This window comes from Vipera berus (genome assembly GCF_964194415.1).
Source record: "Vipera berus genome assembly, chromosome: 3".
Taxonomy (NCBI): domain Eukaryota; kingdom Metazoa; phylum Chordata; class Lepidosauria; order Squamata; family Viperidae; genus Vipera; species Vipera berus.
The window spans coordinates 149,509,727-149,535,523 of record NC_138204.1 but is presented as its reverse complement, the minus strand read 5'-3'; the positions used below and the strand labels follow the sequence as shown (position 1 = coordinate 149,535,523).

The following is a 25,797-nucleotide window of genomic DNA, read 5'->3' as shown; positions in this document are numbered from 1 at the left end:
GACCCTTTGAGAGCTGTATGCAACGAAATTTCATTTTGATGTATGCCAATTGGTGTACATTCAAAGTGACAATAAAGTTATTTATTTTTTATTTTAATCTCATTTATATCCCGCCCTTCTCCGAAGACTCAGGGCGGCTTACAATTTAAGCACAAACCAATGTGCTTAGCAATAGCCTTTATTCTATGTATATGCCTGCTTATTAGGGCTTTCGCCCCCCCCCCCCAAGCGGCATTATTACAAAGTCAGCTTATTGCCCCCAACAATCTGGGTCCTCATCATTATCATCATTATGTGACCACCGCTCAATTTTCCCTCACTGCTTGAATTTTTTTCCCCCTGCTTTAGATATTTCCATTTGACATTTTTCCCCCTACTTTTCCCCACTAGTCTCCCCTCGCACATAGAGCGCCATCGGGAATCAGAAGTCTCTGCAGCAATAGCCGAGTCTGTATCTCTTTAGCGAAAACAAACCGGCCTTCTGAGCTCGGGGTCTCTCGCGGCAGCGCCGCTTTCCAGCGCATTCATTGGCTGGGCTACGCTTGGGGGCGGGGACTGAGGAGGGAGGGGGGGAAACCGAGAAGATAAAAGGAGCGCTATCACCGGCGAACCTCAGAGCACCGAATAGACTGACGGGTTGCGGGGAGCACGTTAGCGGGGACCGAAGGTGGCAGACAGGGACTCTTTGGAGTGGCGTCTTGGCGACGAGAGGCGGCCATGCTGTGCTATGTGACCAGGCCGGATGCGGTGGTGATGGAAGTAGAGGTGGAGGCCAAAGCCAATGGCGAAGACTGCCTGAACCAGGTGAAAAGCCTAGCTTTCCTTCACCACCCTCATCCCATTACACCTGAGCAGCCCTTCGGGGCTCGCGGAGGGGGCTCCTCTGGCGCGTGGCCGTCCCTTCCTCCTCCTCCTCCTCCTCCTCCTTGCCCCCCCCCCTCCGGCTCCGTCTCGTTGCCGCGCGCGCGCGCGCGCTCCCGCCCGCGCGCCGTGTGGCTGAGGCGCAGACACGGCGCGAGGTGGGACCCTCGCTTACCGCCGCCTCGCAGCTCGATGCAGCCGCCGCCGCGGGTGAAGCCAGAAGGAAAAAAGGGGTGACGCCGGACGGCGGTTCTTCTCATCTCCCGCGCGTGTTGCTTGGGAGCAGCTCCGTTTATTATTTGGTCGGCCGGCTTCTTCGTGAGTTTCCCCCCCCCACCGGGGAAATCCCACCCCTGCTAGCCCCGTTTTAACTGCACTAGCCACGTGGCGTTTGCAAAGGCGGTGGTTCCCCCTGAACCGGGCGCTGCTGGACCTGGACATCTCGCCGGGCTTCGTGGACCTGTTGGGGATGCGGAGGGAGGGAGCAGGAGTGCCTGCTAAGCAGACATTAGTGCAGGGGTCTTCAAACTTGGCCCTTTTATGACTTGTGGACTTCAACTCCCAGAATTCCTCAGCCAGCTTTGCTGGCTGAGGAATTCTGGGAGTTGAAGTCCACAAGTCATAAAAGGGCCAAGTTTGAAGACCCCCTGCATTAGAGATAGATGTCTGTGGAGTTCCTCAATCATCCAGGTCATAGTGCCTTTTTCCAAAAGGCAACTGGACTTGCTTGGTTCTTTTCCTTTGCGAAGGAAAGTTAGAACCGAAGAAGCTTCCTAGAGGAGAAGTGAAACGTTTTCCAAGTTTAAAAAAAAAACCAACAAAAACAAGAAAGTCCAGTTGCCTTTTGGAAAAAAAGCACCTTTGGGGAAAACAGTGCCTCCTAATTTCGACCCATTTGTTTCCGTGAATATTTGAAAGTCCAGCCGCAATTGCTGCTTTTGCTATACACGAGGTTAAAGGTTCATATCCCAATCTCTAGAGCAGAGTGTTGAACACTTTTGTTGAACACTTGAAAGCTTTAGAAAGGTCACTAGCTTCCATAAGAGCCCTCTGAGCTGACTTCTTATTGAATGCGTATTCCAAACATATTGTCTCAGCAGTGAGAAACTATTTGTGTAACCTTGTTAAGTAAATGGGTACCTTATAGCATCTTTCTCTAGTACTCATTACAGTAGTGTTTATGATGTTTAACTTGTAATTATAGGTTTGCAGGCGACTGGGAATTATAGAAGTTGATTACTTCGGACTCCAGTTTACAGGAAGCAAGGGAGAGAACTTATGGCTGAATTTGAGAAATAGAATATCCCAACAGATGGATGGCTTGCCTCCTTACAGATTGAAACTACGGGTCAAGTTCTTTGTGGAACCACATCTGATCTTGCAGGAGCAGACAAGGTAAAAAGAAATAAACCTTCACTGGAAATGGTTTCTGTTTATTATTTTGCACTCTGTGGCTCCATAGAGTAACTTTGGATTTTCAGCATACTTAAAGTGGTCAGTTTTTTCATTTGATCTTAGCTTTATGGTTTGCTTTTTATTGTGTACAGTATACTAGGAAGAAGCCACCATTAAAGGTAATGCTCTAGTCTCTGTACTGAAAATAATGGTGCTTTGCAATTATTAGTGTTCCCATACGGACTTGGCAATAGTTTATCTAGTTATGGAGTTATAGAAGTAAAAAAAAAGCAAAGTATAGGCTCCAGTGCCCGACAGTAACCTCTTAGCAGTGTTATTACAGGTCATTTTAAAATGTTCATGACTGGAAACTTCCTCCATATTTTAGTTTACAGGACTCCTCCTTTAATCTGTGTCATATTACAGTAATACTCAAATGACTGTTTCAAACTACAAAGAGAAAACAGATGTTTTTCCTTAAAAATAAATAATTCTAAACTGGATTTAAAAGTAATCAAAAACATTGTCATTGACTTTTAACAATTATTTGGAAGACTACTGTTTTATTTGTGGTTTGTGAACTGTAACAAGTCTGTAACACGTCCAGAGTGCATGTTCATTTTCCCAGTAGTTTTTGTAAAAAAAATTACAAAAATGTTTGAAAAGTTTTCTGCATGTATGATGGAAGAATATTCTTTACATAAATCCTTTAATTACAGTTTGAGTGTTCATTGAAGCTATCAGTCATCTTCTCTATGGAGAATCAAAATTATAACCTTGCTGACAGATTGGCTACATTATCACATCCCTGAAGAGCCCAGACCTTCTGTTGTTCTACCCTTATGTGGTAGAATAATTGCTGAATATTTTGCTTATAACCTTGTAACAGTGCATCACTGTACAATGCAATCCAAATTATTGTTTAAAATATAATTACAGTACTGTGCAAAAACCACCCACTTTGTTTTAGCAAAGGTTTAATAACCATCTATAATTATTTTTTGGTCTTGAATACCACATCTTGAATATCCAGTTGGTTTGTTGTTTTCCCTTAAGAGTGGCTTTCCTGATGCAAAAGTATGATTTTATGTTTGTCAAATTCTGTTATCTTTTGCATTTTGACTGGAATGATGTGATTGAAAATTGGTCTTATTAACAAGCTTTCAGTGAATTACATACATGTGTCTGTACTGCATGTGATGCTCAAGCATGTCTTGCACAAACCTGTTATAATTTTGCACAGCAGTCCTTTTGGCATGGAATAGAGGGACACATGGAGGTGGTAGTAATCACAGTACCTAGTGTTTCATTCCATTTGGGTTTACAGGAGCCATGTGTGTGCTGTTGCTCAAGTGTAAGGGGAGATCATACTATACAATTTCCACTTTAGCCTAAGAAAGCTGTTTTTTTCTGCCTTTTCCTGTTTTTGACTAGTGCATACAAATTTCCTGTATTTTCTGGTTGTATTCTGATAAGACTGAGACATAATTATATACAGTCATTATACCATTGCTACAGCAACAAATCTAATAGTGGCCTAAGACTTGAACAGTACTATACATTTTTGTGGAGAAGTGCAGAGCATGATTTATACTAACCTGAGATTTTGTTGGAATTAAAATCTACTGATTTCCATGCTGTGATCTGCACTATGATGATCAAAATTTATGTCACGTCAATAAATCAGCTAGGTTTTTTGGCCTACTTCAACATGTTACGAATGCTAGAATATTTCTAAAGAAACAGATTCCAAGTAAAGACGTTTAGTATTTGTATATTTCCCCCCAATTGTCAGCATTTTTTCCTTAGCCTATTTAATGATTAAAGAAAATAGTTTGAGGCAGTACCAAATGGAATAGACTATTTATTGATACAGAAAATATGCTAAATATAAATATGCTATTTCTGCCCCCTCTCTTATGCCATTTATCCATCTTTGGTAAAAGCAAGTTAGGTTTTTAAAAAGTACAGGTTCAGAAAAGAATTGTAGCTGACTCTCAAACACTTCTGGGTGTGACTCATTTTGCAATTGTAAACGTCTCTGGCTTGAAGGAAGAAAGTCTGATACTCAGAAAAGCAACAACAAGGTAACTATAGGTCATTAACTGAAAGTAACCCTTGTTAATAGCTGCTAGGCTGTTTCGTCAAATCAGTGGCTGCTGTCCAGGAAGAAAGAGGAGATGCTTAAGAAATTCACTTCCTGATTGGTCTGTCACAGATGCCTCCGGGACAAAGTTTTGCTTTTGTAGCTGAACTTTCTTGAAGAACTTACAGCAGTCTGCTATAACTTTTTGGGGGTGCTTTAATTTCTAAAAAATTAAAGAGCGGGTAAAATTTTTGAGAAAAGTCTCCTCGAACTGATTTCCCATTTAGTGAAGAACTTAATTTCTCTGACTTGAGCTATATTAGATGTGCTACTTTGTTCAAATGGATGTTTGCAGTTAAAAATGATAGTTTCATTAGACATTTGCACTTGTGAAATATTTGTAATTTGTAGTCCAAACATCAAACTACTGCACTAGGTAAAATGTTTATCTGAGTGCTGTAGAATCTATTGCTTTTTTTTCTGAGATAAGTGCTGAATACCCTTAACTGCATGCAGCAGAGTTGAACATCCAGAGTTAACCTTTCCCCTGATTAATCAGCAGTGAAGACTGGAGCTTGTAAAACCTTTGCTTTTGCTTGAAGTTTGGTATGCTGTTGGCACTGAACTATAAACCAGTCTTATCTGATTCAATTATTTATTTGGTCTGAGATAAAATGAAGCTACTCCCAAATATTCAAAGCGGAAGCAAATTAAATGTTTATTCTAAAAAGATGTTACTCTAAGGAATGTAAAGAACAAATGTAGGGTTGTATTGGCAATCAACAGCGGGCACTCAGCAGGAGTTTCACACTAAATGCTGGGCATATTCGAAAAAGGTACAAGTGATAAGGTATCAAAACCCCTCAATTTTAATAGGAGCAAATAGTTCTGAGATGTCGCTAGCTGTATATGTGGAGTTATATTCCTAAAATATGATATTCTCAGTCTAGGATGTTCATATTATGGGCTATTGAAATTTTTCTGTATTTTGTTGAATATCACATTTTTTTCTAAGATATTCCTTGAGCTTTTGTATAGAATATGGGATATATCATATATACAGGGCTTTTTTGTCATAGAGCACCCAGAACGGAGTTCTGGCACCTTTTTTGGATGGAACTTTGTAGGGTAGGCAAGGCGGGTTGTATGACGTGTGAGTTCTGGCACCTTTTTCTTTTACAAAAAAAGCACTGCATATATCAGTTTCTTGGCTAATAATTTTAGGGAGGGTGTGTTTGATCTGGTGTTTTACCAAATATATTTTAAGAGATTAAAATGACAGATTTTTAATAGGCTACATTTTTTGTAGCTCTGATTTTTTTTTTACTAATTGCTTTACATTCTTTTATTTCATGTTTTCCTAATCGTATTGGGCTGGAGCTAAATTTAGACATGGTATTACTAGGTTTTAATCTTCCAGTTTTATTCTAAATGCATTTTTTTTAAAAAAATTGTTTTATTAATTTTTTAACAGTCACCTTAATATTCAGTAAACAGTGTGTTGTCTGGGTTTACATTTAAGAAACATTCACTAACTGTTTGATTTCTATAATCTATAATCCGCATAATAACTTTACTTGATTTCCTCTTTTCCCCATAATGTTCTCTTTTACCAACCTTACATTAATACAATTCTTGTTGTTTAAATGAATGATGATTGAGTATAAAAGTTTTCTAATACTTCTACAAATAATAATCACATCAATATAATATTCCTTTTCTATCTAGTCATTCTGGTTGTCTCATCATACAGTTCTTGTTTACATTTGTTTTTCCCACAATGTTCAAAACATTCTTACTGCTTAAGATTTTCTCAAAGTTAATTACATTTAAATATTTAAGTCTATTTTTTCTCATGTAAGCCTACCCAATACTTTTACCTTTCTTGAATAAATAAGACTAAAAAAATAAAAAAATAAAAAGTTAGTATGCTACTTAACATCCCTATTTCCTATAAGCTATTACATATTTATTTCCAATTTTTTTCGTTCTTTTACCATCATTAAAAATATATTTAATCTTTAAATATTCCATTTAATAAATCTAGTCCTCTAGTCTTTTAACTCTTATTCAAAACATTTTTAATCCATTGTAATTTTCTTAGTCAATCACCTTTAGATATCTAAAAAATTTCCTTTATATAAGCCATTCCAACTCTTTTATATTACTCATATCAAGAAATAAAAAAGAAGAAAAAGAAAGTACTATGTTACTTGAGGGGCTCTTTCCTCTAAAAAGTCAAAATCACATCCAAATTTTTTCTATTTCTCTAACATATTCGAACAGGTGTTTCTCTGTTAAATATTCAGATAGGCCCCATCGTCTATTTTCTTAATTTTCACTTTAGCCTTTTTCTTTTGCCCAGTATCTTTCTTAGTATGTTCTGCTGAGTCAGAATCTTTCCATATTCTTCTGTTACTGTAGATATAAAAAGTAAGTCAAGTACAGTATCTTTGTGAGAGGCATTTGCCCATTCATTTTTGTTGAAAATCTTTTTCTTTCTTTTTCTCTCTGCTTTTCTTACCATTTTTTGTCTCTCTAGTTCTAGTGTTTTTCCTGGCATCTCTGCAGTCCATTTTGTCCAATCTTTTTTCTTATCCTCAAATTTGTTTTGTGGTGTTAAAGTATAAGTATAAAGTATAAGTTGTCTTTTCCAAATCCAGTATTTCTTGTAATTTTTATTCCACTTGGGTTAAATCATACTTGTTTGGTTTAGGTTCCATCTTCTATCCTCAAATTTGTATTCAGTTGTCTGTTTTATTCGTTCTTTCTATGTTGTTGTTTCCTGGGATATTTTTTTTGTTTTTGTTGTAAAGTTAAATTGGAGGTGAATTGAGTTAGGGTTTATATGTTGTTGTTTTTTAGACAAGTTTATATTTTCAAAGTTATTTTGGATTTCTTTGTGGTTTGAAATCATTGTTATTTGAATTAGTTGCAACATATATATGTCTCCTCTTGAAAAGTATTTAGGTTCTTTCTATAAATCACTGGTTTTCCATGATGACCAAGAATCCATTTTTTTTTCTCAGCAAATAGCTTTGGGGTCAGAGTTAAATACATACCTGTAATGCAGAAAGTTCAAAAAAGAGGGTTTTTTTTTTGTTCCCTGAAGTTTGTACGTCTTACTTTGTCTGCAGCCCAGATTGTTTTCTTTTTTGTCACAGCTGTTCTCTATTGTTAGAGCTTTGAAGGTCACAAGTAGAGATTAGTTTTTTTCCAGATTTTGCCAAGTCCTACATGAAAGCCATAGCTGTCGTAGTCTTCACACAGTACTAGATGTCAGCACTGGTTTATTTTTCAAAGTTGATAAGGATAGAGAAAATCAATGTTCTTACCCAGATTCAAACACACTGTTTACAATCAGCTTAAAATAGTGCTTTTGACTTCAGTTGCTTGCAGCTTGGGCTAGACTTTGAAGTTAGGCTAGCCTTTCTGCTCTTGGTTTCTGGAAGGCTTCTCCTGGATTGATTGGGTCAACTGCCATGTCTCCGAGGTCCCCAGGACTTACTTACTTCTTTGCCGCCTCTTCGGAGCAGCTTCTGGCCCATTTAGGGTCCCCTAGGAAGAAACTCAGCTGAAGGCTACGGAGTCCCAAACCCCTCGACTGCTGCGCAGGACCAGAAGTCCTAAATGCAGTTATATTACTCACACTTTTAAAAAGAATGTTTCCCATCAATTTACTCTGGGGTTTCTTGTAGTTCCATTTATAAAGACAGTAGTTCTGTCTTTCAGTTATTAGCAGAAATACTGTATTTCTTGTAATATTTGAGCAGGTCTTAAAAGTTGCTCAGTTTCATTTCTGCATTACAAAAATACATTTCCTGTTTTAGGCATATGTTTTTCCTGCACATAGAGGAGGACCTTCTGGCTGGTAATCTACAGTGTTCTTCTGAACGTGCTGTTGAGCTAAGTGCATTGCTTGCCCAGTTGAAGTTTGGTGATTATAATCAAAATACTGCCCAATACCACTATGAAGAGTTCTGTATGAAAGAACTTACCTCTTCTACTTTGGACAGGTAACTTTTGTGGTTAAACTTTTAACACAGAAGTATATAAGAATAATTATTTGTAAGTTTCGCAATTTGGGGAGATTGTCTTAAATGTGCATCTGATGCAAGGGTTTTAATTTTTGAAAGCATCATCTGTGGGAAAGTTAATATATTAAAAATGGGCTGCTTTCTGTGAGAGAATTTACTTTTTTTTGCTTGTCCCTTGAACTGATTAGGATATTAAAGTGATTAACTTTTGTCTTGACCTGATACAGGTTTAAATAAAAAATTATGCTTTTGATTCATCAAATGACTTTTCTCAATATAACTGATAATAATTCAGTAAAATTATAACTTTTTGATCCTCAATATTATTTATACCTTTAAATTAATTGTATTAAAATTAAGAGTTATGGATTGTGTAAAATCTGTTTTAAGAGTTCCTAATACAATCTTAAGAACTTATAGTGGCAAATCAATATATTTAAGTTATAAAATAAAATCAAAATTGTGATTAATCTACTTTCATATTTTTATCCACAGTATTATTGCAAAACATAAGGATCTTGAAGGCCTTAGCCAAGTTTCAGCTGAATATCAAGTTTTACAGATTGTGTCAACACTAGAAAACTATGGAGTAGAATGGCATTCGGTTAGAGACAGTGAGGGGCAAAAACTTTTTATTGGAATTGGCCCTGAAGGCATTTCCAGATGTACAGATGACTTTGTTCCCATCAACAGGTGATTACCAGAAAGTCCTGCCTGAAAAACTTTATCAAAAGCTTGTAAAATAGCCAAAAGATTCTGAAGCATGCAGCTGTTTTATCTGAGTCTCTAGCTTAACGGTATTGAACATTTCTTACTGTGTATTGTTGAAAAGGATTGTTTCATTCAGATGTATTTTGGTTTCATTCTTTGTATTTTCCCCATTGCTTTAGGATTGCGTATTCAGTTGTTCAGATGGCTACACAGTCTGGGAAGAACGTATACTTAACTGTCACTAAAGAATCAGGAAACAGCATAGTTCATCTTTTCAAGATGATCAGCACCAGAGCTGCTAGTGGATTGTACAGAGCAATAACAGAAACACATGCATTTTACAGGTTTGTATTTCTGGGGAGAGACACACATGTAAAAGTTTTAGGTCAAGTTCAACTACAGTGTTCTTGACATTAATATGTAAGTAGTTTGTCATACCACTGTTCTAGTATGTTGTAAACAAGAACATAATAAATCCATTTTATATAACTAACATTGGAATCTGTGTTTATATTACACATGGCTTTTTCCCCCGCCACATTCTTATTTCAGTAGTATTGAGATATAAAGGGAAAAAAGATTGATTCATGTTTCTTTTATATCTTCCTTTCCTGCTAGGTGTGATACTGTTACTAGCGCTGTCATGATGCAATATAGCCGAGACCTAAAGGGTCACTTGGCATCCTTGTTCCTGACAGAAAATATTAATCTTGGGAAAAAGTATGTATTTGACATTAAGCGGACATCTAAGGAAGCTTATGATCATGCAAGACGAGCTCTTTACAATGCTGGCATTGTGGATCTAGTTTCAAGAAATGACCAAAGCCCCCCCAGTTCTCCTCTTAAATCATCAGAAAACAGTATGAACTGTAACAACAATTGTGAGGGTCTCAACTGTCAGCAAATGAAAGCTGTTCAGGAAAAACTACGGAAATTTAAGGAGTCCCTGCTGTGTATGGCATGCTGTGAAGAAGAAATAAATTCAACATTTTGTCCATGTGGCCACACTGTGTGCTGTGAGACATGTGCCATACAGTTACAAGTAGGTATAAAATCAGTTGCCACAGTGAAATATTACATTTTGACTTCAGTTCTAAAAGTACTGGAAAGTGTTTTAATTCTCAAAGCATACAATAACTTAGAATGCAGGATTTAAAAATCAGTTCATGGCTAAGTATAGTCGTGCATCAAGACACTATGGAAGGAAGAAAGGGACAAGCCTCATTGATTAACATACAAGTAGTATGTTAAATATAAAAAATAAAGCCACCAAGCTTTAATTGAAATTTCTAAATGTTTTCTTAGGATTTTACTGTTTCCTAGACAGCTGTACCCAAATATGGGTAAATATGTAATATGTTCTAAGTTGGCGTAGTGAACGGGTTCTAGAATCTGTCTTCATATTCCACCAGAACAGATCAATCCAAATGTTCCATGTGTCTGTATGTTTCTGGAAGTTGATTCACTGGAACCAGAAATGTTTAATTGGGCTCCAGATAATCCACTTCTGGAAATATATAAATCATTAGATGAACACTCACAATATTTCTTTCCAGAAAGTCAGCATTTTGGAGCTGCATCAGTCCATAACTAGATTTCTGTGGCCTCCAAAGTAAATCCTTCAAATAGAAACATAATTATAGGTCTCTAATCAGTAAGTTAAATAAATCTTTCAGAGATGCCAAGTAGTGAAAGGGTACCTGCAAGGCTACAGCATCTTCAGGGAGGAAAGAGAAAGAGCAATATCCGATATCCGCTGCCTCTTCACTGTTGGAGCAGTTGACCTAATGGCTTTATCTGGTCATTCACTATGAAAAATTCCTCTCCCACTTGGGGAGAGAAGGAAGAGGAAGCTGGAAAAAGTAGCAGAAGAAAGAGAGTGGCATTGGGGCTACCGTTTCTTTATTGCAAAAATCCAGACTGCCACTAGAGGACAGAAGTGATAACAGAAAAATCTTAATTTTATGTTGCTATTTAGTGGCATTCTGGATGTTTGCAGTCCAGGCAATAGTTCAGACATTGGAGTCCCATAGATGTTGCGTATTCCTTACATTTTGGAAAAGAGTCATTGGAAGAAAGCATTTGCTGTGTAATTGGGGTGTGTGTGAATAATAGCCATTAATGTTTTTGATATATAAAAACAAAACTTCAATAATGTAAATTGTGTATTAGCATTTTCTGTTTATGAAAACTAATGAAACTCTAGACATTCAGTTGGTAACATTACTCTTGTGTTTTCCTTCTAGGTGTGTCCAGTCTGCAGATCTCACATAGAACATGTGCAGCATGTATATTTGCCTGCCCACACCAGCTTGCTTAATTTGACTCTAATATGACCTCTATGTTGCTTTCTTAACTAATCCATACTTCCAAAGTACTGCACTAAAAGTTCCGACTCCACTGATAAAACAACTATCACTTCTGCATCTGCCAGCAATTACTGGAAGGACCATGACAAAACTTGGAAAGGAAGAATATAAAAAAGCTCTTATTAGAATAAATTTTAGAGGATATACTGTGAATGACTTGTAGACAAACTTGTTATATGAAACAGCATTATTAATAAATTAACAATATTCTGAGAGTGAAAAATGAAAAATTAGTCTGCAGTATCCAGCAGTAACTCAGTTTTATGCATTTTATTAAAATCATTTTAAAAATTACTTTATCTAGCATGACCATTCCCATTTATTTTTAGAAAGACTAGTTTTTAATATGTACGTCTATTGTAGTATAATTTTGTTTCTGCTTTTGTTTTACTGAAGTAAGAAACTTATTTTTAAATTTGTACACTTAAAGAAATTAAGATTGCAAAGCTTTAAAGCAAAAAGCTGGCTTTATTCAGCAGATCTTGCAGTCAGATTACTTGCAAAATTTACTATCAACTTTTGAGTCAATCAGCCTGTTGGGTACCTAAGAAAATGTGGATAAAACACTTAAAATGTAACTTTGATTATCTAAAGATTTTTTATACTTAGAAAACTCAGCTATTGTTTCTGTTCATATGCCTTATGTTTGGAGAAATGTTCCTCAGATTCTATAATCTTAAGAGTTTTCTTAAAATGCAGTTGTGTAAAATTTCTTAAAACCCATCAGCCACAATCCCTATCTTCTCTTAGGATTTTGGATTTTGGTCAACTTGTGAATGCTACAGAATACTGAAAGGTAGATGATCATGTGCAATACTAGCTGAAATGAAAGCTAGAAAAGTCACTTTACTGCAGCTTTCTAAATATACTGTTCATATTGCCTTAATGTAGCAGTAATATGTGTATGCATTTGTTTCTTTGCACAGACATTTTGTCAAATATCAAACTCTACTTTTTTATGGCACATTAGCATATAAATCTTGTTCCCAAAAAGATATTTATTTTTTCACTTTGTAAAAATGTTTTGTTTCCACATGAAGTAAGAGCTCCTATATGGTAGAAAACTTCTCTTTTTTATATATTCAGGTTAATAAAGGACTTTTAAAATAGTTTTGGCAATCTTCTCTATATCTTAACTTGTGTATTAAATCTTATCTATTCAATTCATCACAAAACGTTTTCAACCATAGCTATGATGTCATTCTCTTACCCATATTTTTTTGGCTGCAGTATGATTGACTTCGCCTATAGGGCTGTTATAAAGATGCTTTTTTGGTTATATAATGTTTAGGTTCGTCAGGTCACCTAACATCCATGTAGCTGATCAGTTATTGAACCAGTTGGCAAAGAGGGAATAGAAATGTGGCTTCATTGACAAAGGAGGCATAGTTATATCAGAGCATAGTATTGTGATAGTTCTGATATGACATGAGAAAAGCATGTTAAGTGTCTTAAGGGTCTCCTGGCCTAGGTACGGGTGCATAACCAGTGTACTAGATGAACTTATACAAAGGCTTTACTGGCCACAGTTGCACTTCCTATTCTAGGAGGTATGATCTAAAAAATTCACCAGACTGTACCAGCATTGAAAGGGGAAGTACAATTCTATTCAGGGCTAAAAATGGACCTATCCCAGATTCAGACAGTCAAAACATCCTCAGCCATTCAGTCTTGTCAGGGTTATGAGCCCATACTTGCCCAAACTGCTTCCAAACATAGTTATAAGAATTTGCTGTGTCACCTGTTTAGCCTAGGGCCAAAATGTATAGCTGGATAAGGTCAACAACTAATAATATTGGGCCACCAACCAACAGATGACCTCATTCTTTCACTCAAATGTGAAAGCATCAAGCTTTGAGGTACTCCCCCTCTAGCTTGCTTTCTACTATTCTCCCTTACACTGATTGGATGAAAATTTCCAGAAAGTTGGATCCAGCAAAGGCTTTTTGAGGAGAGTGCTTATTACTCCCTCCTCAAAGGTAGGAGGCACTGCCCCTCCCTCAAGCAGCTACTACCATATTGGCCAAACTGTGTTATCTCACAGGTGGCCTTCACCAGCCAGGAGGGTCATGGATCTAATACAATCTCATAATCTAATTTGAGATGAAGTCTGCAATAGAAATGATCTTCAGCCATTTGTTCACCTCAGCAGCTTTTGAAGTTTTCGCTTGGTTGCCTTACTTGGTTAAAAAGTTGGTCAGTTTTTAGGACTTAAGGTTTTGCACCATAGTGCACGGCCGCGGGATAGCAAAGCTCCACTCCCCTTAGCCAGTTTCATCCTATTGGGAACCCTAAATGGGTCTGAAGTTGCCCCAAAGAAGTGACTATGAAGGAGGGACACTCCGTTGATCATGAAATGACAGCAGTCATTTTGTTCGATCTTGGGGGAAGCCCTCCAACCTGACAGGAGAAAGGCTAGTGTGGCATCAGCCTGTAGCCCAAGCTACCTGCAGCCAAAGTCCAAGAGCACAAACAAGAACATAGTGAACAGTGTGCTTGGAACTTGTGAGCGTATCAATCTTCTCTCTTCTATCTACTAACTGAATACTTGGGAAAGGCCCCACCCCAAAGAAAGAAAACCTCCAAAAGTGAAGGGAGGAGACTATCCCCATTCCCTCATAGATGGAAGCAGTGAATTAATACTAAGGGGGAAAGAAATAAAATTTACAATACTATAGTCAGGAGAAATCTAGAAATTAAAAAAAACTGCTAAGACTAGCCCTAAAAGGGTTTTAATGAAATTATACAAAATATATAACAATAATAATTTTTTGTCTGAAAAAAACTGGAAAATGAACAACTAGTGACACCTAATGAAGAACCAGAGCACAAAACACTAACAATAACGACTCAGAAATAATGACGCCTAGAAACAAAGAATAAGCTGTTCCCTTAAATTTTAAATAACCTTGAAGATAGCTTGGAACAAAGAAAAAGCTGGCCCAGCCATAAGATTAAAAAGTGTCTGAAGAAAAATACTTGGACTGTTGACTAAATTTAAGAATTGTTTAGAGAAAAAGAAAAACTTTGGCTCTTGGCTATTCTTTTAGAGGAGAATCTACAGGAAGGTGGCTTAACATACTGAATTGCAATTTTGACTAATTGATAATTAACCCCTGAACTAAAATATTGATGAAAGACTATTTGAAGTGGGGAGACAACATGGATATCGTACACTTATCAACAAATGACAGGACACCACACTCAATATTCACTCTGGAAGGATTTAGCCTGGAACATCAAAGACTCTCAGAAGCAATATTTCAAGGTAAGACAAATACTTTCCAAGAGGAAATGTACACAGTATTACAACAGATATAAATGACAATAGATTTAAACCACAAGGAAATCTAGAACTTTGACAACACAAATAAGCACATGTCTAATCTAAATCTACAATCAAAAACATCCAGAAAATGACCAATATTCACTTTGGAAGGATTTAGCCTGGAACATCAAAGACTCTCAGAAGCAATATTTCAAGGTAAGACCAATACTTTCCAAGAGGAAATGTACACAGTGTTACAACAGATATAAATGACAATAGATTTAAACCACGAGGAAATCTAGAACTTTGACAACACAAATAAGCACATATCTAATCTAACTCTACAATCAAAAAACATCCAGAAAATGATGGCGAATGAACAAAAAAATCAGATAATAGAACACAGAAGAACATGATCTCATCAACAAAGCTACAAATGAAAAGAATCACAATTCCAACACAAACAGGAAAAAATCTACAAGATTTTGATATAACAATAAAAATGGAGGGGACTATAGAATTCCCAGGAAAATCATTGGGAGGCAGAAAGTATATATTCTACCTATTCTATCTTCTGTATTCCCAAAAATACTTGCAAAAACTGCTGGGTAAGGGGAATATATTAACTTGGAAAGCTAGTCAGCAAAAGAAGGCTAGAGACAGATTCAAGAGATTTGAGTCACCCTACCAGATGGAGCATTACATGAGTAAACTTTTGTTTGAATATGGTTAAAATAGAGAACTTTGAACATAAACAGGCCCTATAACGAGGGATAAGAGACTTAAGTAATATAGTATGTTTTACAATATATGAAATGTAAAAATAAAATAAAAATATTGGGATGATGTAACTTTTATAAATATAAGTGAAATATAAGCTGATCAGAAAGGATGTTATACCCAGATGTTATAAGACAGATAAGAAGCACAGTATTTTTATAATACATGAAACATGAAAATATTGGGATGGTGAACCTAAATGGAAAAATTTGGATATCTAGATGACTAACATTGAGAAAATCATGACTGATAAGAATGGATTGAATAAAAGGGGAAATTAAGCTTAAACAAAAATCACGAAAATAGGATGCATGGTGAACTAATGAGATGGTGGTTATAAGAATAATATAAGCTGATTAAAAAATGTTATACATAGGTTATCACTATCTGTATAAATATGAAAAAATGTCTATAATCATTTATATATTGAAAATATTAAGAATTATATTTGTTTAAGGTTGAAGGAGAATACAAATGGGAGAAGGGAAGATCGAAGAAATATATTGTTAATTAATATACTAATCATGGAATTATCAAATTTAATCATTTTTACTGTTAATTATTATTATTGCCTTTTTTCTCAAATATATAAACCAAGACAACACGAGGTACACCAGGCACTGGAGATTGTTATTGTTAAAAACCAATAAAATATTTTTTTAAAAAAAAGTTGGTCAGCTTTTATTTGTATATTTATTTTTCTGTCACTCTGGGATTGTGCACTGCAAACTAGATATCCTGGAAGATTTATGAAATTCATTACTGCTATTGCTTATAACCCCTTTTTTCCTGATTTCGTAGTTTTATTCTTCTCTTTCTTTTCCCTTCTAAGTGTATCTCCCCATTTCATTCAATCATCCCTATCTGGGGTTTAATTGTCTGTTTTTATTGGAAATAGGACAGAACTTTGAATGTAGTATGTGGGAGAAAATTTTATACATGAGATAAGATTAAGTTTATAATGGAGGCACCTTATTTCACAGGGAATTAAACAGTAATTTGCTATTTTTTTCCTAGCCCCATTCTTTTGGGATTCTGGCTTCTAAGAGGTATGTGCATATGTATGTATGCACTCATAAGAACAAATGTGTCATATTTATTGGGAAGGAGGAAACTCTAGGATTTATTTTATTTGTGTTGAAAAGACATGAAGGAAAAATTTGTTTATTATCATGGTTTACATCTACTCTCCTTTTGGTGGGGAATCAAATTAAATATATTTCTTTGAGACAAATAAACTTTTGGAAATTTTCTAAATGTACCAGGATTCTACAGCAAACATTTGCATTAATCTAACATCTCTAAAAGTTAGCTGTACATGTACAACCAGGCACAAAGTTTCTGTGATACATGAACTTTCTAAATAATTGTTTCCCTTAAAAATACTTTGATACTTACGTTGGAAAAGAGATGATCTGTTCAAAAATATATAAAAAGTGCTGCAAGTTTGCCAAGTTTCTTTGAAAAAGGAAGCCTCAGTACAAAAGGGCAAATCACAATCCAGTTAAACAGGTCATATTTTTGCCTTTTTGACCTACAACATGGCTGTGCCAGCCTAGCAAAAGAAAAATGAGACAACTGTATGAAAGATTAAAGGTTAAGATAAGAACATGTGAATGGTAAACACCTGCCGATTAATCTTTGCAGATGATAAAAGTTCAACTTTCTGTGCATGTCTTCCTAAGAAAGAAATACAAGATTAAAAGTCCCAGGGCAAGCTGTAGACTAGAAATTTTACTTGAAAGCTATAACATTCTATTTATAAATGACCAATTCTAAGCTTGTGCAGGAACTCAGATGAGATGTCAAGTTTTCCAAAAAGCCATTGAGCTAATACAGTACCACATGTTGTGTATAGGTAGAGTTGTTAGTCCTGTTTCTGAATTGTTTGCTACTAAAAACAAGGTTGAATGTTGTATGAACTTCCAGATGTTGATAGACTGAAGATGATGTTGTCGGCCATGTTAGAATTTCCTGGCTCTATACATCTGGAGAATGGCTGGATGGGTAAGGTTAAATTTTAAAAAAAGTGTCTTTAAATAAAAGCCAAACCAGCAATTCAAGCACTGTCAAATATCAGGTATATTCCATGCTGGTTGTAAACATTTTAAAAAGTCATCTTTGCATAGCTCAGTCTTATGCTTGCTTACTTACAAAGATAGCACTCAGCCACTTCCTTCTCTTGATAACAAGAGATGGTATGCTTCAGGCCTATCAATTAAAGAGTGTCACCTGATGGGTCTTAGGAGGAAGTGGGCCTTCTCACTCACAGCACTGGCCATCTAGAGTAGCATGAGCCCAGAGATCTGAATAATTCCAACTCTGACCTCATCACACAAGCCTTGAAGACTGATCTTCTCCCAGGCAGATAGTGTGATAGATCCCTTTTGGAAACATGGCAAATTAAGAGTTATTTATTGCTCTGAGATGTCTTCTCTGCTTGGTTATTGTGATTTTTATTGTTTTGATTGTTTTATTGTTTTTAATATTCTACATCACCCAGGATCATTATTGAGTCAGTTGGCTTTAGACTTTGGACAAACAAATAAAAAAAAACTTCTTCCAAAGTACACTATTATATCTCAAAATACAGTACTGATAGCCTAATGCCTAGCAATCCTAACTAGACAAATTACTTTGGATAACCTCTATGAAAGGCAGGAGCTGTTATATAGAAGAAAGCATCTGAACTGCCCGTAGTATGGGATCAAATCATATAGGACTTTAAATGAAATGAGCAGAATATTTGTGAAATGTATTTCATAAATTAATCAGAAATTAATTGGCAGCTAACATCAAGCCCTCAGTACAGGTGTGATATGGTTGCTTTACATTTCTAGGAAGATCAGTTTGATTACAGAGTTCTGTTCTAGTACAAGTTTGTGGACTAGACGCTTAGTAGATTTAAACCAATTATAGGACAGTACTCTACTCAAGGTTATTTTCTTCCAGGCATAATAGATAAGGCTGATAAAAGACAAACTTATCAGTGTGAGATGTTTCTCCCAGTGTGAGAAACATCTGCATACCTGTTTCTTCTAGATCACCATAACAAGGTCAGCCCCTTCCTTGAATTCTGATCTCTTACAATAAGCAACTTCACTTTTTCTATATCTGATTTCCAGTCTCTCATACAAGTTTCCAAGTGTCCAAGCATATACGGGAGTCGTATATTACATGAAGATGTTACTGAGGAATAGATTTCAGCAGCAACATGCAGTAGTGCCCAGTTCTGAATTCTATGATGATTTACCTTGCCCGTTTAATATACATTCTGAAATACACCAGAGATGGAACAGAACTGTGAGGGGACACTACACTACACTCCTGTTTCAAACAGCAATTCATTCCAAGCAACACAGTATGGAATTTATTTGCAGACTGGACAGAGTTCCCAAATCTGCAGAAATATTTCCTGGTATCAAAAGTTACTGAGAGATTAGAATTAACAGATATAAGTTTGGTCAATCTCCATCAGTTAAGTGTGGAATTCATCGCTTCCTCTAAAGTCAGTGTGCAGTGGATCATGAATTTAAATTGTCAGTGACTAACAAATTCTCTCTTCCAGGTAGCAGCAAGGCCCTCACAAAATCACTGGTGGATTCAACTACAACTTTTTCAACATCTCTTGCAAACTAACCGGTCCAATAGTCTTTGCCACCAGGCCATCTTAATAGATCTGCTGCTTCCACAGATATGAGATATGCTACTAATATAATCTTAAGCAATCAAGGAGTGTAGGCTTATACACTGTACAGTACAGAAGTTTCTAAGTTTCAGCAATTTGCAAACCTGCTATGTATAAACAGGATTAAAACAACATAAAAATATAAACCAATCAAAATTTCCATGTGTCTAGGCAGCCCTTTGGGTATTGCTCCAAGGGCTCCTATTACCGTTGCTACAACCATTGATTTCTTCCTCCATAGTCCCTCAACTTCTATTTGCAAATCACAATATTTTGTTATTTTTTTCTAGCCATTTCTCTTCAATTCGTGCACCACCCTGGTATTTGCAGTATCAATGAACCAGTTTTTTTTTTCTTTTCCTCAATAGTGAGGTCAGGCATCTTGTGTTCCCAGTAATTTTTGCTGCATTTGAGCCCAAACTTCTAACAAAGCTTCCAGTATATAATTTTGGCAACTCAGTCATGACATTGTAGATAATCAGTCTGAGAGATTTTGCTGCAGCCACTGATAAGGTGACCCACTCTTTCATCTTTCTTACTCCATATTATTGTTGTTGTTGATCATCGCACAGTCAGCCAGATGTTCAGACTGGATTTGGCATTTTTGTCTACCTATCAAGTCCTTACCAAGGACCTGGGATAGGCAGATGTGGATGTTTGATGGTATTACAGATATAGTTGCAGGATGGAAGTAGTTCCTAGTAAGGCCGCCTTTTGCAATTGACTAATGGCGAGTTTGTCAATGACAATGGTGTTTAAGTGATGCTCCAGTTGTTTTGAGATTGCACTCAAGGCGCCTATTACTATTGGTACTACCCTTGCTTGCCTTTGCCACAGTCTTTCTATTTCTATTTGTAGGTCTTTGTATTTTGTTATCTTCTCCAGTTCTTTCTCATCTATTCTGCTGTCTCCAGGCACTGCCACGTCCACTATCCAGACTTTTTTTGTCTTTCTTATTGACAATTGTTAAGTCCGGGGTGCTATGTTGCAGGTGCTTGTCTGCTCGAATTCTGAAGTGCCAGAGCAGTTTAACTTTATCATTTTCTATGACTTTTTCCATTTTATGATCCCACCAGTTCTTGCTTACAGGCAAATGATATTTCTTGCAGATCTTCCAATGCAACATTGTTGCTACACTGTCATGCCGCTGCTTGTAGTCAGTCTGTGTGATCTTCTTGCAGCAGCTTACCAGGTGGTCCACTGTTTCTTCAGCTTCTTTGCATAGGCAGCACTTACTGTCTGTTGCTATCTTCTCAATTTTGACTTTGTATGCATTAAGGCTTGGTCTTGTGCAGCCAGAATTAGTCCCTCGGTCTCTTTCTTCAAGTTTCCGGCTCTTAGCCATTGCCAGGTCTTGTTATTATCTGCTTTCCCAGCTATTTTTTTAAATGTACTGGCCATGTAGTGCTTTGTCTTTCCATGCCTCTATTCTGTTCTTCATTTGGTCTTTCTTGTAGGCCAGTTTGGTCTCTCCAGTAGACAGTAAGCCTTCCTGATATACTAATTTCAGTGCATCTTCATCATCGTTCAGATATTCTTCCAAAGCCATTTTTTTCTTCTTCAGCCTCCTGATGTACTTGCAGCATTCCACATCCACCTATTAGCCTTGGTAGATAAGAGTTGTTGTTGTTGTTATTATTATTTGCACTGTCAGATTTTTAGAATGGACTTGGCATTTTTGTCTACCTATCAAGACCGACCAAAGACCTGGGATAAGCAGATGTTGTTTGATGGTGTTAAGAGGTATTGTCACAGGATATGAATTGTTCCAAGTAAAGCTGCCTTTTGCAATTGACTAATGGCGATTTTGTCAAAGTTGGTGGTGTTGAAGTGTTACTCCAGATATATTAAGACTGCACTCAAAGCATCTATTACTATCTTCCTCCTCCTCCTCCACCTTTTAAAAAAACAACCAATACTTTTAATATTTTAAAAAGTTATTAGGCTTGGGCAGTCTTGGATTTGAACAGACAAAAGTGCTCTGGAGAGGCCTATGTGCAATTCTTTAAGGCAGCTGTGATCTTATCCAGATGGCACAGCTGCCCTTCACAGCTGCAGCACAGGCCAGGGAGGAAACCACTTTGCTGAAGGAGTTGCTGACAAGTGTTAATGCACATCTGTCCATGTTTCAAAGCACTTTTCTATTTTGAATCTTAGGTTTTGCACAACTCCAACACACATAGGAGATGGAGGAGGAGCCCAATAGAATATTTAAAGACAAATTGGAAAATATAGAAATAGCATCCGAAATGCTAAAGCTCAGTTATCTGAGCCGAAGGAGGATGCTTCATCAAGGATTTCATAAAAGTTTGCTGAAGAAAAAAGAATTAAAAAAAATCAGTATATTACTTACTCAGAGAAGACACCAAACAAAAGGCAAAGCTACTCAATTCCTGCTTTGACTCTCCCATGGGCAGCATGTGTGCCAACAGGAATTTTGAAGAGTGAGATGAATCACAGGGAATATCTGTTTATTCGGAATTACTTTAAACTTCCAGAGTTAATTGTATCTGAGGGCTGTTTGAGAACTGCTGATGGCTTGGCCAAACTCTGTCCATTATTTTTGAAGAATCTGGGAGAATAGATGATTAGAGAATGGCCTAGGATGGCATATGTTGCCTTTATTTTCAAAAACAGAGGAAAAGTGTTGGCTTCCAGGGCAGCATAGTGGATTTACACTACTTTATGGGATAAAGATCAAGTTTTTTAAAAGGGAAAAAAGGAAAAGATTTATTAAGTGAATCTGTTGGATAAGTGTGTGTTTGTGTGTGTGTGCAGTGGTTTCCAGTAGTTGTTAATGGGATGACCAGTATTGTAAAATGAGGCTTGAAAACTTGATTCACAGATTTTTGTTAATTAGGATGGAATAGTGGTTTCTTTTGTACTTTGAATATTGATAAGGGATGAAATATGAGAAGATTTTTATTGAAGTACTAGAGAAGGTATTAAATTAGCCAAATTGTTTACACTTGTCTGGAGGGAGAAAGGAGTAATCTTTTCTACATCTTTTTAGTTTTTTTTTCTATTTCTTTCCATTTTTCTTCTTTTTTATATTTTTATTAGTTTGCTCTAGTGCAGGGGTCGGCAACCTGAAAAAGCAAAAGAGCCACTGGGAACCGGTTCCATCACACATAAAAAAAGTGGGAGCCGCGCGCGTGCGTCCACGCACGCACATGTGCATAAAACAAAATGTTTTGCGCATGCGAAAAATGTTTTTTGCGCATGCGTGTGCGTGGATACACGCGCGCGGTTCCACTTTTTTTTATGTGGACGCACCTGCACGCCAGTGGAAACGGGTCTCTGTGGTGACGGGTGCTGGGCTGAGGCGCCGCCTTCAGCCCGGGCGTCGCCGGAGCCACCCCCGGGACCTCCAAACTGCCGCCCGACCTCCGCCCGAACACCAGCAGGTCTCGACACGGGTGTTCGGGCGGAGCTGCGCGCGCACCTCTCCAAACCTTTGGAGAGGTGCGCGCGCAGCTCCGCCTGAACAGCGGTTTGGAGTCCTGCTGGTGCCGGTTTAGAAAGCTGTTGCGGGCCGCGGCAGCTTTCTAAACCGGCACCAGCAGGTCTCCAAACCGCACCTCCGCCCGAACACCAGCAGGTCTCCAAACGGGTGTTCGGGTGGAGGTGCGAGAGAGGTGCGTGCGCAGCTCTCCAAACTTTTGGAGTGGTGCGCGCGCACCTCCTCCCGTTCGGAGAGGTGCGCGCGCACCGGGCAACTGGGAGCCGCAGGAGACGACTCAAAGAGCCGCATGCGGCTCCAGAGCTGCGGGTTGCCGATCCGTGCTCTAGTGCTTAATCTTTTTATTTATAAACTTAATTTTTTTAAAAAAAGAAGTGTAAAATAGGGAGAACTCAAACAAATCAATTTAATATCACTTGGAAGCTTTCTAAAGCATTTAATAAAAAGATCAACCTGTAAGGACACTGAAAACAGTGCAGTGGTTAGCAGAAAACAGGATCAATTTATCAAGAAGAAGTCTTACTAGACTACCCTTACCTCTATTTTGATTTGGTGATTTCCTGATTAGACTGTGGGTATACGTAAATTTTCAGCAAAATATTTGCCAGAGTACTTTGTAAGATTCTGATTGGTAAGCTACTTAAATAAATGTGGGCTGAATAGAATGGCAATTAAAGGGACAGGAATTCAAAGCAATTTTGTTACATTAGATAGGTTGAAAAATAATAGTATGAAATTTAACTGAGAAATCACATTGGAGGAAAAAAGCATAATGCTGGGCACGCTCAAGTTGAAACCTGCAACTCTCTGCATCTGAAATATGATATTTGAGATACACAACTTCCTCAAAAATTAAACAGACTGTTGCATTCCCATATTACCTTTTTTTGGAAGGGGTTAGTCAATATTTCATAAGGTTGTTCATAGTTTGCAGAGATCCTAACATATTCTGTTGTGCCAGGAAAAAAAGCTAACATACCAGGAAAATTATTGCTGTTTTCAGTCTGCAGGAATAATAAAACAAACTTTGACATAGCCACCTGGTCTCTTTCCATTATTATATCAGAAGATTACAGATGTTTTATTCCTGCTGCTCAAAATATTGCTGATCTAGCATTCTGCTTATCACTAATGTGGTGAAAATAACTATTTTTGCCCACTATAGTAACGTATAAAAGCAGTTTGTTGGTAGCGGACCAACATTTTCATGCTAGTTATGAGATCAATCTTGGTCTCAGAGAACAGCGCTCTGCTGGTCAATGTTAGTATTTAGAACAGGGGTAGGCAACCTCGGCTCTTTTATGACTCATGGACTTCAACTCCCAGAATTCCTGAGCCAGGCATGCTGGCTCAGGAATTCTGGGAGTTGACGTCCATGAGTCATAAAAGAGCTGAGGTTGCCTACCCCTGATTTAGAAGAAACTGATAAATCAAAATGTTGAAGAGAACCAACTGGGTGCTGTCACCATTTTATTTCTTTTATTTTTTTGCCTTAACACTACAATTGATATAATCATTTTAAGTGATTTAGCTTGGCCAAAGGCATCAGCTGTGGTTTCTAAAAATTTTCCAAGCAATGATTTTTTTTTATTTGAATTTAATCTAAGTGTGGTGAGAAGTGACCACATATTTTTCAAACTGTTGGCAATTAAATCCTTCCTGATCTTCAGTTTATCAAAGCAAGACACAAGTTTGATGGACGTGAGGTACCAGGAGTGCACTTTTGCTTCCTGGTTATCTTTGAAAATGCCCGCTAACAAGAAAGAGGTCTGTGTTCTTGGTGTTAAAAAAACAACAACAACCTTCTGTGCCAAGAAAAAAGTACTTCCTCATTTCTTCACTCTTAAAACTTGCTGTTTGTTGCCATTAACTAAAAGCTGAAGCATTTTCTGTTGCCCAGATTAAACTCTGTCCGCTGTGACCTTTGTGGGTCAGCCTTGAATCCCATTTTTTTAAAAATTGCAAAATGGATACGTAGATAGAAAGAATCTTCTGGGTAGGTCAAAGGAAGCTACAGGTAGTCCTTGACTTACAACCATTCGTTTAGTGACCATTCAGCTACAAGAACACTGGAAAAAAGTGACGTGGCTGTTTTCCACACTTACGATTGTTGCAGTCTCCCCATCATGTGATCAAAATTCAGACGCTTGGCAACTGGTTCATATTTATGACAGTTGCCGTGTCCCGGGGTCACATGATCATTTTTTGTGACCTTCTGACAATCAAAGTCAATGGGGAAGCCGGATTCAATTAACAGCCGTCACTAACTTAACAACTGTAGTGATTCACTCAGCACCTGTGGGAAGAACGGTCATAAAATGGGGCAAAAGTCACTTAGCAACTGCCTTATTTAACAACATAATTTTTTGGCTCAATTGTGGTCGTAAGTCAAGGACTACCTGTATCTTGTTTCTTTTCCCCCCTCAAATTTAGAACAAACCCTGTTCACCCTTCTCTTTTCTACCTGCACTATCAAGCATGGTGAAGTAGTTTTCCCAGCTTTCAGTTCTGCCTCTAAAAGAAGGCTAAAGGACAGGATGCAGCTGTTAAAACAGCTATAGACATGTTTGGTCACTCTTCCCCAATCCAGCGAGGTGGATTGTGTACATTCTCTCCCCTAAGAGAGCAGCATGTCATTCAAGACATATTTTAATCTGCTTTGAACAACGTTATGTGTTTGAACAAGTTTGAAAAATGGGCGACTTCACCCTACCAATGGCATCCCACAGATTTGGCCCTTGCTTTTTGTGAACTGAGCTTGTCCAAACACACCCCAGGATATTTCACAATGTGCCAACCACTATGGCGCCCTGCAAGAGGGAATGTCAAAATGCCTTTCTTTGAAGATGAACGGTTTCAAACTCCATTTAACTCATACGAGCAGAGAGGTATTACTAATCTGACTGATCATTTCTCGTAATCATTGTTAATCCTGCATTGGGTTGATGTTATTAGAAGAAAAGTAATCACCTTAAAACAGGTTTTCAGGGATTAAGGAAAGACGCCCTCTGCTGTGCTGAAATGTCCAAAGGATATAAAAGCCAAAAAAGCAACTATTTTAAGTTTATTTAATGAAACATTACATTTTATACTGCTTTTGAATTAGATACTGCATAGCAAAGCCTAGCGTCATAAAGTA

The 25,797-nt window shown here is 37.4% G+C and overlaps 1 protein-coding gene and 1 long non-coding RNA gene across 2 annotated transcripts; one reads left to right on the top strand and one right to left on the bottom strand.

Annotated features, from left to right (window-relative positions):
* Positions 1-613: 613 nt before the first annotated feature.
* MYLIP (myosin regulatory light chain interacting protein) lies at positions 614-12,568 on the top strand. Its single transcript, XM_081322986.1, has 7 exons — positions 614-804; positions 2,066-2,256; positions 8,173-8,358; positions 8,875-9,072; positions 9,270-9,434; positions 9,709-10,132; positions 11,337-12,568. The coding sequence occupies exons 1-7, from the start codon at positions 718-720 to the stop codon at positions 11,424-11,426; spliced, it is 1,341 nt and encodes a 446-aa protein (XP_081179112.1). The 5' UTR covers positions 614-717; the 3' UTR covers positions 11,427-12,568.
* LOC308665229 lies at positions 4,108-8,166 on the bottom strand. Its single transcript, XR_014025843.1, has 2 exons — positions 6,867-8,166; positions 4,108-6,760 (listed from the first exon to the last, which is right to left on the bottom strand). It is a non-coding gene; the product is annotated as an uncharacterized lncRNA (long non-coding RNA).
* Positions 12,569-25,797: the final 13,229 nt, after the last annotated feature.

Bases quoted from the DNA above. Each gene is read 5' to 3' on its own strand.
- MYLIP (XM_081322986.1), top strand. From the start codon at position 718: ATGCTGTGCTATGTGACCAGGCCGGATGCGGTGGTGATGGAAGTAGAG. The intron at 2,257-8,172 runs GTAAAAAGAAAT...TTCCTGTTTTAG, and splicing joins ATCTTGCAGGAGCAGACAAG to GCATATGTTTTTCCTGCACA. The intron at 8,359-8,874 runs GTAACTTTTGTG...TTTTATCCACAG, and splicing joins ACCTCTTCTACTTTGGACAG to TATTATTGCAAAACATAAGG.